This window comes from Neophocaena asiaeorientalis, unplaced genomic scaffold (assembly GCF_003031525.2).
Source record: "Neophocaena asiaeorientalis asiaeorientalis breed wild unplaced genomic scaffold, Neophocaena_asiaeorientalis_V1.1 scaffold332, whole genome shotgun sequence".
Lineage (NCBI taxonomy): Eukaryota > Metazoa > Chordata > Mammalia > Artiodactyla > Phocoenidae > Neophocaena > Neophocaena asiaeorientalis.
Window position 1 is genome coordinate 5,574,100 of NW_020173111.1, and position 15,089 is coordinate 5,589,188.

Here is a 15,089-nt window from a genome sequence, read left to right on the forward strand (position 1 = left end):
TAAAGATGCAGAATACAAAATTAATGAACAGAAATCTCTTGCGTTCCTATACACTAATGATGAAAAATCTGAAAGAGAAATTATGGGAATGCTCCCATTTACCACTGCAACAAAGAATAAAATACCTAGCAATAAACCTACCTAGGGGAGCAAATGACCTGTATGCAGAAAACTGTAAGACACTGATGAAAGAAAGTAAAGATGATACCAACAGTTGGAGAGATATACCATGTTCTTGGATTGGAAAAATCAATATTGTGAAAATGACTATACTACCCAAAGCAATCTACAGATTCAATGCAATCCCTATCAAATTAACAATGGCATATTTTACAGAACTAGAACAAATCATCTTAAAATTTGTATGGAGACACAAAAGACCCCAAATAGCCAAAGCAGTCTTGAGGGAAAAAAACAGAGCTGGAGGAATCAGACTCCCTGACTTCAGACTATACTACAAAGCTACAGTAATCAAGACAATATAACCAAGGGGGGAAAACCGTGGTGGGGTGGGGATGGTGGCGTGATGAATTGGGCGATTGGGTTTGACATGTATACAGTGATGTGTATAAAACTGATGACTAATAGGAACCTGCAGTATAAAAAAACAAACAAAAAAACTAAACTTTCTTTGGGTTATTTGTATGGAAATATGTTAATATAAATGTTTCAGACACTACATGAAATTTCTAAAAATCTTATATGTTCTGGTATAATGTTGTAAGTCATAATTCTAGTTATTTAAAATGTGTATCTCAGAAATAACTGAATTTCCTTGTCAACTGCATTATTATGAACTTTCATCGAATCTTTTTTTTTTCTTTTTTTTCTTTTTAAGGATCCTCCAGTAGGAGCTGGGGCCTCAAGGATGCTTGCCTCTTTCAGAGTTTTGTTGTCTAGGGGATTGTCAGCCTCATGACTGCTCCTTCTTTTTTTTTTTTTGGCAGTACGCGGGCCTCTTACTGCTGTGGCCTCTCCCGTTGCGGAGCACAGGCTCCGGATGCACAGGCTTAGCGGCCATGGCTCACGGGCCCAGCCACTCCGTGGCATGTGGGATCTTCCCGGACCGGGGCACGAACCCACGTCCCCTGCATCGGCAGGCGGACTCTCAACCACTACGCCACCAGGGAAGCCCTCATCAAATCTTTAACCGTGGTCATTTTTAAGTCTTTTGTCATTTACAGGGAGTTCCGGGTGTACTCTGATGCTTTTGCAAAAATGTTCTTATAAAAGGGTTTCATCTTCAAGGAATTCATGGAAAAGACTCTGACAATACAGGTTTCTGGTAACTGACTATACTGCTGATCTGAATGAATGAGCATTTTCAGAACTCTAATGGAAAACTGATGGATTCATAAAAGTGCTAACAAAAGATCAATTGAAAATAAATTAATTACATGGGACTGAGTGAACTGATGATTATAATTTTTGTGATTTTCTGTTTGAATAAAAAAAAAGTTAATGTGAATACACCAAGAGTGTTAACAATGTATACTTTGATTTAGTAATTACTCTTCAAGGAATTCTTAAGGGACCAGTGACAGATACACACACACAGCGATTTCCATACAACTGATTTTCATGTGTAAAGGCAAAACAACCAATTTGGAAACAAATTATCCACAGCACAGGATTAAAACAGTATATGGGGGAATATTATACAGAGCCACAAAGAAGGAAAACTGTCCTGAACTTACATGGGGTCAGGAGGAGGGAATCTTGAACAGTTAAGCATGATTCCACCAGGAACAGAGGGGCATGCGTATACCTTTAGCAGCTCTGGTAGCTATTACCCTTCAAATCAGAGGCTGAAATCTAATTGGTTCTCAAGTTACAGCATGCACCAGATTTCAGCAGTTTCTGATTCAGCAGTCTGGGAAAGGGCCTGAGAATGTGTATTTCTCACAAGCTCTCAACTGTACTGATACTGATGCTGCTGGTCTTAGGACCACACACTGAAAACCACTGACTGGTATAGAATAAATTTTGAGAGGGGGGAGAAAAGCCCCAGAAGTAATGGCCAACAAGGAAAAAAAGGTATAGATTAAAAGCAGTTAGACATCCTTTTCAATAATTTAGGACATACATTCTCTTAAGTTTTTACTGTTTCCGTGCATATAAATTCCAGTAAGCTGTCAAATTTCCCCTAAAAGTTATCGGCTAACAATAGCAAAGAACAGCAGCATACTATCTGTTTATTTTCTTAAGCAAAGTGCAACACTGACATATGAAGAGCTCTCAGTGAAATTAAGAACTGTGACAAGTGGCTTACAACTTGTTAGAAATGACCCGTATCATTTTCATAATTTCCATGAAAATTTCCAACTTACATGGGCACGTACAAAATATATTATGTACTTTGTAAATCATAAAACCAGCTTAACATCTTTATATTTATGTTGTTACTCAACATCTTTATGGACATACTTCATTTTGACAAGGTTAATAAAGATTGCTCTACTTATCAAGAAACGAGACTACTGAAAATGAGCAGCTGAAGAAAGATTCAGATTTTTTTATCCTGAAAACCCGCTTTCCAAAACGAACACATACGGCCTTTTGGCGAAGAAGAAAAGGCGCCTCTACTAAAGAGTCTGCCGTTATGTGTATGTTTCCAATGTAAAACTATATTAAAACAGCACATCATTCAAACTGAATTTCAAAAGCAGTACTCTCATTGAGTTTCCTTCATTAAACCTTATTCAAAGTCAAAAGTTCCTGACAATTCTGATAGTCAGCTAGGATATTTTGTCTTTGAAATCTATTTTCTAGACTACTCACACTTTTGTTCCATTTCTTTCATTTCTTCAGGAGGAATTTTCAATTTGTCAATATGTTCTCTAACAACACTTGCCCATTTCTGTAAAGAATCCAAAGCAGTCCAAGGCTTTGACATATCAACAACCAACGTAACTAGAGTGTCCTTCAGAGAAATGGCATCCAGTGAAAATTTAAGGAGGCCTTTGTGATACGGGTCTCCATCCAAGATCCATACATTACATCTTGTTTGATCTACAACAGACAAAAGAAAGTTACCAAGGCAACAGGATAAAGTCATTTCATCATCCAACTAACAATACTACTTGGTATTTTAAGGCATCTCCACAGGAGATGTCTCCTTTGGCAAGGTTCACCTACTTGAGTTACATCTACCAATTCAGTAAAGTCCTAATGAATACTCAAGAAAATGATTTAACTGCCAACACAGAAAATCAGCATCCTCTACTTCATATTTCTCAATCCCAAACCACAGACTGAATAACATGTTTCTATTCTTACCATCAGCAGATAGAGCCATGCATATTCAAGATATTATATACGAAAATGAGAAGGCAAGTGATCTACAGAAGAAAAAAATGGCTGATCAGATAAGAAAAGCTGGGGAGTAAATGCCACTTTCATGTCGAAAAATGAGACGATGGTAAAAAGAGGGCAAAACAATCATAGGATACTATTATTTCACTATCGGAGGGAAAATGAACTGAAAATTTGAGATTCTTCAAGGTTAGCAAGAAAGCTAAAGTCTGCACACCAATACCTTAAGACGTTTAAAAATACCACTATATGAATCCCAATCTCAAACCAATAAAAGTATGCCCTAACATAACTATTTACTGACTGGCATGACACAGTAGGTCTCCTAGTAAAAAATGACACACTAAGAAAAGTCAAAGACTAATATTAATATGGACAGCAGTGCAACTTGGAAAGACTTCAGTAAATTTACATTACAAATAAACGACACTCACCATCCCTGTCTTCATCATGAACATTTAAGTACAAATATTCCAATCCTCTTCCTTTCTTGTACTCCTCTATTCCCTGAATTTTTCTTATTAAGCTTGTTTTTCCAGCTCCATCTTCACCTGTAAAAAAGGACAAATCTTTAAAATTATAATATGGATTATTAAAGAATGCTTTCTAGTGTGCCAAGAGAAAACCCAACTGGAACAAGCTTCAACCAAAAGGGTAATTTGATGGAAAATAACTAGGTAATTATACAGGTGAAGATGCAGACTTCACCTCCAGGATTCTCTCTCTTGGTATCTCTGCTCCTCTTGTTAAGTCTCATTTTATCCTATTACAAATGGCTTCCTCTATGGGTATTTTTCAGGAGGCTCAACTCTTATGCCATCCTCATTTAATCTACAAGGAACAAAAGACTCTGTCAGTTTTCAGTCTGAAGACTCTCAGGTAAAGTTGGCCCAGCTGGGGTTATGTGCATACCTAAGGGCCACTCATGGAGGAAGGATAATACATAAAAACTGACCTGGGCAGGGAACTGTGACTGTAGCCTCACCAAAACCATGAAGCCATAAGAAATATGCGCAAAGGAGAGGAGTGAGGATTGGGGATAGTGAGTTGGGCAAAAACAAGGGCACAGAGAATGTAGAATAGACAAAAATAAAATGTAGACTTAAAAAATATTAATAGCAAGAAATCATGTGATTTAAACTTGGCACAAATTTTAAAAGTTTAAAACTAGGCTAGCTAGTCAATGTTTTGGTGAGTTTCTTTTATATTGTGAATTTATTTAAATACTACATGTTACTATTTCATGGACTTATTTTGTTATTGGCAATATTGTGTTATTGGTACTTAATAAAGGTGAGTTTCTTGGATCTAAGGATGTATTTCTGAAGACTCATGAGTTCTCTGAGAATTTAAAAGTTATTTTCATTTTCATGTTAAGCACTTAAAAAATTCTATATGTCCTGGATCTTCTGAATAACTATCTTTATATCTAAATGCTGTCAGAAAATTGCAGTACCCACCTCTGCATTGGTGTTTATCAACCTTCTGGTACCAAGCTGAGGCCAAGTGATGCAGACGGAACAGAGAAGAGAGTGGCCACGTAGGTATGTATGCCAAACTCAAAAGAAAGTGTCCCAGAGCAGTCAGTGCTATTTTCAACTGTACTGGTCAGAATGGTTCTGAACCATTTCCAACATTTCACAGCAATAAGTATAGACTTAACTAAGCAATAAAGAACTTGCCATTAAATGAGTATTTACTTTTCAGTACTATTTTTGCAGTGAACCATTAAAATGGTCCATCAAAACACAAGACTGGGTTGAAAACAGGAATATCTATGATAATGACATGAGTTCCATTATGATCATGCTTAAAATGGACATCATAAGGTTAACCAGTGAAAAATAAAATACATAAATACTTTTTTTAAAATTCATTTTATTTATTCATTTAAGCTGCGTTGGGTCTTCGTTGCTGCGCACGGGCTTTCTCTAGTTGCGGCAAGTGGGGGCTACTCTTCGATGCGGTGCGCGGGCTTTTCACCGTGGTGGAAACTCCTCCCCAGTGAATGCTGACCATCATTCATTTCACTGCACTAATGGTTCTCAAAAATGCATCAGGAGGGCTTCCCTGGTGGCGCAGTGGTTGAGAGTCCGCCTGCTGATGCAGGGGACATGGGTTCGTGCCCCGGTCTGGGAAGATCCCACATGCCGCGGAGCGGCTGGGCCCGTGAGCCATGGCCACTGAGCCTGCGTGTCCGGAGCCTGTGCTCTGCAACCGGAGAGGCCACAACAGTGAGAGGCCTGCGTACCACAAAAAAAAAAAAAAAAGCATCAGGATAACCTGGGGAGCTTGTTAAAACACACTGCTGGGCCTCACCTCCTGGCTTTCTGAGTCAGTAAGTCTGGGGTGGGGCCCATGCATCTGCATTTCTAACAAGTTTCCGGTGTTGCTGATGCAGCTGGTCCAAGGACCACACTTTGAGAACTCAGACGTTTAGATGTCACTTAGACGTTTACTACACTAAGCCAAGCGCTAGGATTACAAAGATCCACAGGTCAAAGTTGCTGTCCTAGGAGCTCATAAATTGGAGAGGGAAAACAAACAGAAGACAATTTCAAGATACTGTCATTAGGAATGCACTAGAGATGTGCAACAAGCAGGAAACCAGAGCAAAGGGGAGATCCTGGATTTGCTTGGAAGTCAAAAAGGGCTTTGCGCAGAAAGTAACACTTCAGCCAGATCTTGTAGTGTTAATGAACCACAGAGAGTTAGTCATTCCAGGAAGTGAAAGCATATACAGAGGCCTGGAGACAAAGAAGTGTCCTTCTAGAAGGGACAAATAATTTGAATTCATGAAATTCAGAATGTAAGGGGGAAAAGGAGCCAGAAAGTGAGAATAAAAAGGGAATGCCAGATCACAAAGGGCATCCTATGCCAGGCTGAGATGGTTAGGCTTTATCCTGAAGAGTCACTGGCAGTATTTAGGTATTTTAGGAAGACTGCTATCACAGAGGTGTGGAAGAGTGACTGACAAGGGTAGGTTTGGGAGTAAGGAGACTAGATAACAGACAATTACTGGAGTCCTAGCAAGAAATGAGGTAGGCCTTAACTAAAGTATTAGTGGTGTGGTGCAACAGCTGAACTCAAAGGCTGATTTGGCTGGGAGCTGGCAGAGAGGTTAAGGGAAACACAGAGGGCAGAGAAGACCCTCCCTTGCCACAGCTACAGTCGCGCCACCCCTCCTGTTCTACCACTTACCTTTAGGTGGTTGGTCCTAAGTCTTCCTTGCAAGCTTCCACCCCCGCCCCCAACATTTGTGTCTCCCAGGGTTCCTTCTTCAGACCTCTATTCTTCTCGCTCTACATATAATTCTAGGGGAATCTCCACACAAGACTTCAATACCACCTATAATCTGGTGACTCACAGACTTCTTTCCAGCCTCAGTCTCTCCTGAACTACTTACTGGTCATCATTATTTGGATGTCCCATAAATAACTCACATTTCAATATGCACAGAAGTATTAATATCATTATCTTGCATTTTCCCCCCAAACATTCACTTACATAATTATTAATAAAAGAGTCCCACATCAAGGCCCTTATCCACTGTTCCCTCTATTTAGAACATACTCTTCTATGTGTTACCTAAGCTTCTTCGTAACTTCCCTCAAATATCACTTCCTCAGGTAGGCTGTTGTCCCTAACCACCTCATTTAAAATCACAACCTCAATCAATCAATCAATCAAATCACAACCTCCCAACACCCCTACTGCTTCTTGTTTTTTCTCCATTGAACTTACTAACATAATACGGCTTTTTCTTTTTTTTGCTTAGTCACTCCCTACCCCCCAAAACTCCAGAGGAACAGGCATTTTTGTGTTTTGATAACTGCTGCATCTCCAGTGCCTATTAACTCTTCATAGTGAAAAGTATATTCCTAATCCTCCTACACAGTAGCCACTGATAGACTGTCTCAAACAACAAAAAAGTATGCCAAAATATTAATACAAGTTTCACAAATCCCTGAATGAACAAATACAAATTCTGTCCCCTTACCCACTTAGGGAGGGTTCTTTTTTTTTTGGCCGTGCCCTGCGGCATACGGGATCTTAGTTCCCCGATCAGGGGTTAAATCCATGCCCCCTGCAGCGGAAGCACGGAGTCTTTTTTTTTTTTTAATAAATTTTATTTATTTTTGGCTGCGTTGGTCCTTTGTTGCTGCACGTGGGCTTTCTCTAGTTGCGGCGAGCAGGGGCCACTCTTCGTTGCAGCGCACGGGCTTCTCTTGTTGTGGAGCATGGGTTCTAGGCGCACACGCTTCAGTAGTTGTGGCATGTGGGCTCAGTAGTTGTGGCTCGTGGGCTCTAGAGTGCAGGCTCAGCAGCTGTGGCACACGGGTTTAGCTGCTCCACGGCATGTGGGATCTTTCCAGACCAGGGCTAGAACCCGTGTCCCCTGCACTGGCAGGCGGGTTCTTAACCACTGTGCCACCAGGGAAGTCCCAGCACGGAGTCTTAAGCACTGGATTGCTAGGGAAGTCCCGGGAGGGTTTTTAAACTTTAGTGTGCATTAATGCAAAAGCCTCAGAAGTCAGGACAGAAAAGGGATGAAATTTCAAGTCCATCAATGTGCTTCTATATAAGAAAAATTAAAGGACTCTAGTTTACCTCCCTTTGCCCACAGCCTAGTCAAACAGAACCATCATTGGCTTCTGCTTCCATCTCTATGGAAGCAGCAGGAGCAGCAAACACACAGTGCCTACCGTATGCATTTAACCAGCAGTAATTCCAACACAACCACAACTCTAGCGGAATGATGATTACCTCCCATCTGAGGATACCTGGGGCTCAGAATTGTTAAAGTATCTTATCCAAAGTCTCAAACAGGTAGGAAATGACAAGGCCAGAATCTGAATTCATATGAATTGAACTCCAAAGCACCCTCTTTCCAATATACAACAAACAAACAATAATTAAATCTTTAGAAGACTATTAAACATACTGCTTATTATTTTTGTATTATGACAAAAGAATAAGACACTCCTGCTTCCAGGGGTCACTTATTTTCAGAAGAAAAAGAAAAATGATTTAATGCATTCCTCTCTGTGGGCAGCCTCTGAGTGATGGATGGTTATGTTCCCATTCTCCTGATTCTACCTCTAAGGATTGGGAAAGAAGTTTGTTTTACTATACTAATTTCTTCTCTCCTGGAATTTTAAACCTTGGGGACCCTTTTTTTTTTTTTGCGGTACGTGGGCCTCTCACTGTTGTGGCCTCTCTCGTTGCGGAGCACAGGCTCCGGATGCGCAGGCTCAGCGGCCATGGCTCACGGGCCCAGCCGCTCCACGGCATGTGGGATCTTCCCGGACTGGGGCACGAACCCACGTCCCCTGCATCGGCAGGCGGACTCTCAACCACTGCACCAGCAGGGAAGCCCTTGGGGACCCATTTTAAGAAAATTTTTACATTAAATTTGGAAAAAAAGAGTATACTGCCAAATAAATGGAATACGGTAAATATGGTAGTTAGAGATTTTTATACAGTAAATATGGTAGTTAGAGATTTTTTCCTCCCATTCTGTGATTTGAAATTTCTCATTTCTGGTAACAAATTACAAGTGTTCACAATGAGAATAAAGAACATTTCATAAACACATACAGGTTATAAGGAGCTCTAACGACATCCTCTCTACTTAGAGATGAGGAAACTGAGGCCAGGCCACAGTCACAAAGACTGTGGGAACATGGTGACAGTAATCCAAACCTCCCAAGAGAATCCAAGTCAACCTTCTCAAGAGTGCAACTCCCCTTTGTCCTCAGAAGAAAATACAACGAGGGAAGAAAAACAGAAGAATATCTTATTCTCAAGAATATTCTAAACCTAACAAAGAAGATTCTCAAGATGCTTGAAGACGCACTTTGCTTGCCGAAACAAAGTCTTTCTGGGAACAAAATTTCTCCCGTCTTCAACTTTAATGACATTTGGAAGTTACAGATGGTTGAAAATTAAACATTCATATTCTACACATTTTAAAATAAGTCTTAAGCCTCAATTATAATGACCATTTTCTGTTGCTGTCACTTTTTTTTTTACACCTAAATGAACTCTGACATGATTTGTCTTCAAATGCAGACATCTGAAAACAGATTTCCTGAAAGGTCTACAGAGGCCAATGAAGACATACTCTGTAAACAAAATCTCATTTGTTACCTACTATTTCCAGAAATCTCATCTGAGGTTATTTGCAAAGATACAGTCTTGTTCTAGGGTTATACACATCTTCCAACCACATTACTTGTTAGACTGCTTTTTCTCTCTGTCTTAACCCATCGGCCTCCCAGTTCTCTTCTCTCACTATATAAACATACCACTCAAAAGTGAACATTCACCAAGTTCATACCACGCTCTAATCCATTCCGTACCCTGCAGCTGAGTGATCTTCCTGAATCATGCCACTCTCCCTCTTAAGACCCTGAAAGGGATTCTAGTTAATGATATTCATAGGAAAATATACCAACATCTGCAATTTACTTTGAAATGCATTTTTTTTCATAGTTGCATGGTGGGACACATATGACAAGGCAAAAATAGTTAAATGTTAATGGAAGAATCTGGGTTTGGGTATATGAATATTAACTGTAAAATTCCTTCAACTTTTCCATATGTTGGGAATTTTCATAAAATGTCAGAAAAAAAACCCTAAGGGTCTTCCTGCTGTTCTCGCAGTAAAGGGCAAACTGTAAAGGCCAATGTCCCTTGCAAAGGCTCCCTCACCTTTCCTGCCCATCTCTCACCATGTCCCACCACCTGCACGCTAGGCTCCAGCCACTCACAACCTCTTCCAGTGCAGCAGAGAGGCCTTGCTCTCTCAACTCTAAATCTTCACACACGCTTTCACTTCTTTCTAGAACATTCTTCCCCTCCCCTCACTGCACCTGGGAGAACCCTACCTTATCCTTCCTGTCTCAGTTTAGTCTCCTCTAAGAAGCTTTCTCTTACTCCAGAAGTCTGGTTAAGCACCCTCCTTCGTACTTCCACAACATACCACACACTTCATATACTTCACTGTAGTGTGTCAGCTTATTTGTGTGTTTCCTTCAGTGTGTCACGTCTGTCCCCTTCTTTCAACAAATATTTTCTGGGCAAGTAATCTTAACAGTAAGTAAGATATAAAGTCCTTGCTTTTAAGATGCTTACAGGAAAGAAGTTATCCCATTCTTAACGGGTACTTGCTTGCTTGCTCGCCAAAACCAGAAACCGTATCTTAGTCTCTCTGGGCTGCTATAACAAAAACACCATAGGCTGGGTGGCTTTAAACAACAGACATGTATTTCTAACAGTTCTGGAGGCTGGGAAGTCCAAGATCAAAGTGCTGGCAGGTTTGGTGTCTAGTAACGGCTGGCTTCCTGGGTCAGGGACAGTTTTCTCACTGTGTCCTCACATGGCAGAAAGGGTGAGAGAGCTCTCTGGAATCTCTTTTGTAAGGGCCCTAACCCCATTCATGAGGGTTCCACCTTCATGACCTAATCATCTGCCAAAGACCCCACCTCCTAATGCCATCATATTGGGGGTTAGAATTTTAACATGAATTTGAGGGGACTCATTCACCCTCTAGCACCTGTCCTATACACAGAAGATCCTTTACCAACATTCTTATCTCTTAATCACAACCACATGGAGTCTCTGTTTTCATAACTATACCTCATCTGTCATTGCTTATCCTGGGCCTTTACCACAATCCACTATAATAATTCATCACTCATACCTATAAAATTCAAGCGGCTCCCTCTCATCAATAACAGATCATAAAACATACCTCCTTCACTAAACTTAGGAAAACTTTCTAGTCACTGTACCGAGTTGTCAGTATTCAGCTGCCTTGCCACAGCCAAGCTGAACTAAGTTTGAAGATACTAAAAAGTCTGTCATGAACCTTCTCTTTATTCTATTATACAATTAGAAGGATCAAAAAATGTTAAAATTCAGGATGCCTATGTTTTGAATTGATGGACATTTAAAAATCGTCTTTAATGGCCTAACCATTCAATAAACAAAAGCCATTAAATTCCAAGTCATTTTTGGAAAACACAACACAGAGCCTAACAGTATGAGTAAAATAAAGTAAAAATTACATACATACTTCATTCTATCCAATTAATATACCTTTAGAGTGGCAAGTAGGACAATGAGGCCTGTGTGGCTTCAAACAATGCTGAAAGAATGCACCTACGTAACATCTATGAACTTTAAGAAAGTTTTATCTTCAATTCCTCAGCCTTCAGCTGGCAGCGAAACAGACACACCAGCATTAAGCGTGCCAGCCAAACAGTTAATGATCTGTAAACATATACCTGTACAAGCAGAGAGTTCCTGTTTAAACAGACTAAGATGAAAGCCCTTCTACAAAGCACTCTTTAGTGATGATGTTAAAATTATTCTCTAAATAGTTCATCTAAATGTGCATTTCTATATTAGGTTTTCTTAAAGAGGGCATATTTTAAAGGTGTTTTAAAAACAAATCAGGGAACTTCCTGGTGGTGCAGCCGTTAGCATCCCATGCTTTCACTGCTGATGGCCAAGGTTCAATCCCTGGTCGGGGAACTAGGATCCCACAAGCCATGGGGCACAGCAAAAAAAAAAACCATAACTAGAGCTTCCAAGACAAGATGGCAGAGTAGAAAAATGTGAGCCCACCTTTTCTTACAAAAACACCAAAATCACAACTAACTGCTGAACAATCATCAACAAAAAAAACTCTGGAACCTACCAAAAAAGATATCCTACATCCAAAAACAAAGAATAAGTCACAATGAGACAGTAAGAGGGGGCACAATCACGATAAAATCAAATCCCATACCCACCGGATGGGCGACCCACAAACTGAAAAATAATTATACCACAGAAGTTCTCCTACAGGAGTGAAAGTTCTGAGCCCCACATCAGGCTCCCCAGCCTGCAGGTCTGGCAATGGGAGGAAAAGCTCCCAGAGAATCTGGCTTTGAAGGCCATCAGGGTTTGATTGCAGCAATTCCACAGGACTGGGGGAAACAGAAACTCCACTCTTGGAGGGCGCACACAAGGTTTCATGCACATCAGGACCCAGGGAAAAGAGCAGTAGCCTCATAAGAACCTGGACCAGACCTACCTGCTGGTATTACAGGGTCTCCTGCAGAGGTGGGGGGCAGCTGTGGCTCATTGCGGGGACAAAGACACTGGCAGCAGTAGTTCTGGGGAGTACTCAGGGGCGTGAGCCCTCCTGGAGGCGGCCATTTTCTCACCAAGACATGGCCCCTCCCAACAGCCTGTAGGCTCCAGTGTTGGGATGCTTCAGGCCAAACAACCAACAGGGTGGGAACGCAGCCCCACCCATCAGCAGACAGACTAATACTTAAAGTTTTCCTGAGCACACAGCTCTGCACTAAACACACTCCCTGACACACCCTGCACACCAGACGGACAACACCCACCTCCACCCACCAGGGCAGCAGCCAGTCCCTCTGACCAGGAAGCCTCCACAAGCCTCTTAGACAGCTTCATCCACCAGGGGGCAGACAGCAGAAGCAAGAAGAACTACAGCCTTGCAGGCTGCAGAATGGAAACCACAATCACAGTATGGTAGAGAAAATGAGGTGGCAGAGGGAAATGTTCCAGATGAAGGAACAAGATAACACCCCAAAAGAACTAAGTGAAGTGGAGATAGGCCATCGACCTGAAAAAGAATTCAGAGTAATAATAGTAAAGATGAGCCGAGATCTTGGAAAAAGAATGGAGGGACAGATCGAGAAGACACAAGAAATGTTTAACAAAGACCTAGAAGAACTAAGGAACAAACAGAAATAAACGATACATAACTGAAATAAAAAACACACTAGAAAGAAATAGTAGAATAAATGAGACAGAAGAACAGATAAGAAGACAGAATGGTGGAAATCACTGCCGCAGAACAGAATAAAGAAAAAAAGAATGAAAAAAAATGAAGACAGTCTAAGAGACCTCTGGGACAACACTAAACACACCAACATTCACATTATAGGGGTCCCAGAAGGAGAAAAGAGAGAGAAAGGACCTGAGAAAATATCTGAAGAGATAATAGCTGAAAAACTTCCTAACATGGGAAAGAAAGGAAACAGTCACCCAAGTCCAGGAAGCACAGAGAGTCCCAGGCAGGATAAACCCAAGGTGGAACATGCTGAGACACATAGCAATCAAACTGACAAAAATTAAAGACAAAGAAAAAATATTAAAAGTAATAAATAATATACAAGGCAATTCCCATAAGGTTATCAGCTGATTTCTCAGCAGAAACTCCACAGGCCAGAAGGGGGTGGCATAATATATTGAAAGTGACGAAAGGGAAGAAACTACAACCAAGAATACTCAGCAAGGGGCTTCCCTGGTGGTGCAGTGGTTGAGAGTCCGCCTGCCGATGCAGGGGACACGGGTTCGTGCCCCGGTCCAGGAAGATCCCACATGCCGTGGAGCAACTAAGCCCATGTGCCACAACTACTAAGCCTGTGCTCTGGAGCCTATGAGCCACAACTACTGAAGCCCGCACACCTAGAACCTGTGCTCTGCAATAAGAAAAGCCACCACAACGAGAAGCCCGCGCACTGCAACGAAGCGTAGCCCCCGCTCGCCACAACTAGAGTAAAGCCCACGCGCAGCAAAAAAAAAAAAAGCCCACACGCAGCAACGAAGACCCAATGCAGCCAAAGGGGAAAAAAAAATGCAATGAGATATCACTTTACACCACTCAGAATGGCCATCATCAAAAAGTCTACAAACAATAAATGCTGGCGAGGGTGTGCAGAAAAGGGAACCCTCCTACGTTGGTGGGAATATAAATTGGTAGAGTCACTATGGAGAACAGTATGGAAGTTCCTTAAAAAACTAAGAATAGAGCTACCATATGATCCAAAAATCCCTCCTGGGTATATATCCAGAGAAGACCAAGGTTCAAAAGGATACATGCCCCCCAGTGTTCACTGCAGCGCTGTTTACAATACCCAGGACATGGAAGCAACCTCAATGTCCATCAACAGAGGAATGGATAAAAAGGATGTAGTACATATATACAATGGAATATTACTCAGCCATTAAAAAGAATGAAATAGTGCCATTTGCAGCTACATGGACGGAGCTGGAGATGATCATACTAAGTGAAGTAAGTCAACCAGATAAAGACAAATATCATATGATACCACTTATATGTGGAATCTATAAAAATGATACAGTGGGGCTTCCCTGGTGGCGCAGTGGTTAAGAATCTGCCTGCCAATGCAGGGGACACAGGTTTGAGCCCTGGTCCAGGAAGATCCCACATGCTGCAGAGCAACTAAGCCCACGCGCTACAACTACTGAGCCTGTGCTCTAGAGCCCGCGAGCCACAACTACTGAAGCCTGCACACCTACAGCCCGTGCTCCACAACAAGAGAAGCCACTACAATGAGAAGACCGCACACCGCAAAGAAGAGTGGCCCCTGCTCGCCACAACTAGAGAGAGCCTACGCGCAGCAACGAAGACCCAATGCAGCCATAAATAAATAAATAAATTTTAAAAAATGATACAAATGAACTTATTTACAAAACAGAAACAGACTCACAGAATGAAACAAACTTATGGTTACCAAAGGGGAAAGGCAGGCGGTGGTGGGGGGGTGGTGGTGGTGGAGATAAATTGGGAGTTTGGGATTGACATGTACACACAACTATTTTTAAAATAACCAACAAGGACCTACTGTACAGCACAGGGAACTCTGCTCAATATTCTATAATAACCTAAATGGGAAAAGTATTTGGAAAAGAATAGATACATGTATATGCATAACTGA

General features: G+C 41.4%; 1 protein-coding gene across 1 annotated transcript in view; it reads right to left on the reverse strand.

The window, feature by feature from the left end:
• DYNC1LI1 (dynein cytoplasmic 1 light intermediate chain 1) overlaps nucleotides 1-15,089 on the reverse strand; it is a 42,523-nt gene that overhangs the window by 17,012 nt on the left and 10,422 nt on the right. The window contains exons 3-4 of the mRNA XM_024743474.1: nucleotides 3,750-3,866; nucleotides 2,782-3,012 (exon numbers count right to left, since the gene is read on the reverse strand). Of these exons, the coding sequence (XP_024599242.1) occupies nucleotides 2,782-3,012; nucleotides 3,750-3,866 (348 nt within the window). The remainder of the gene's footprint in view (nucleotides 1-2,781; nucleotides 3,013-3,749; nucleotides 3,867-15,089) is intronic.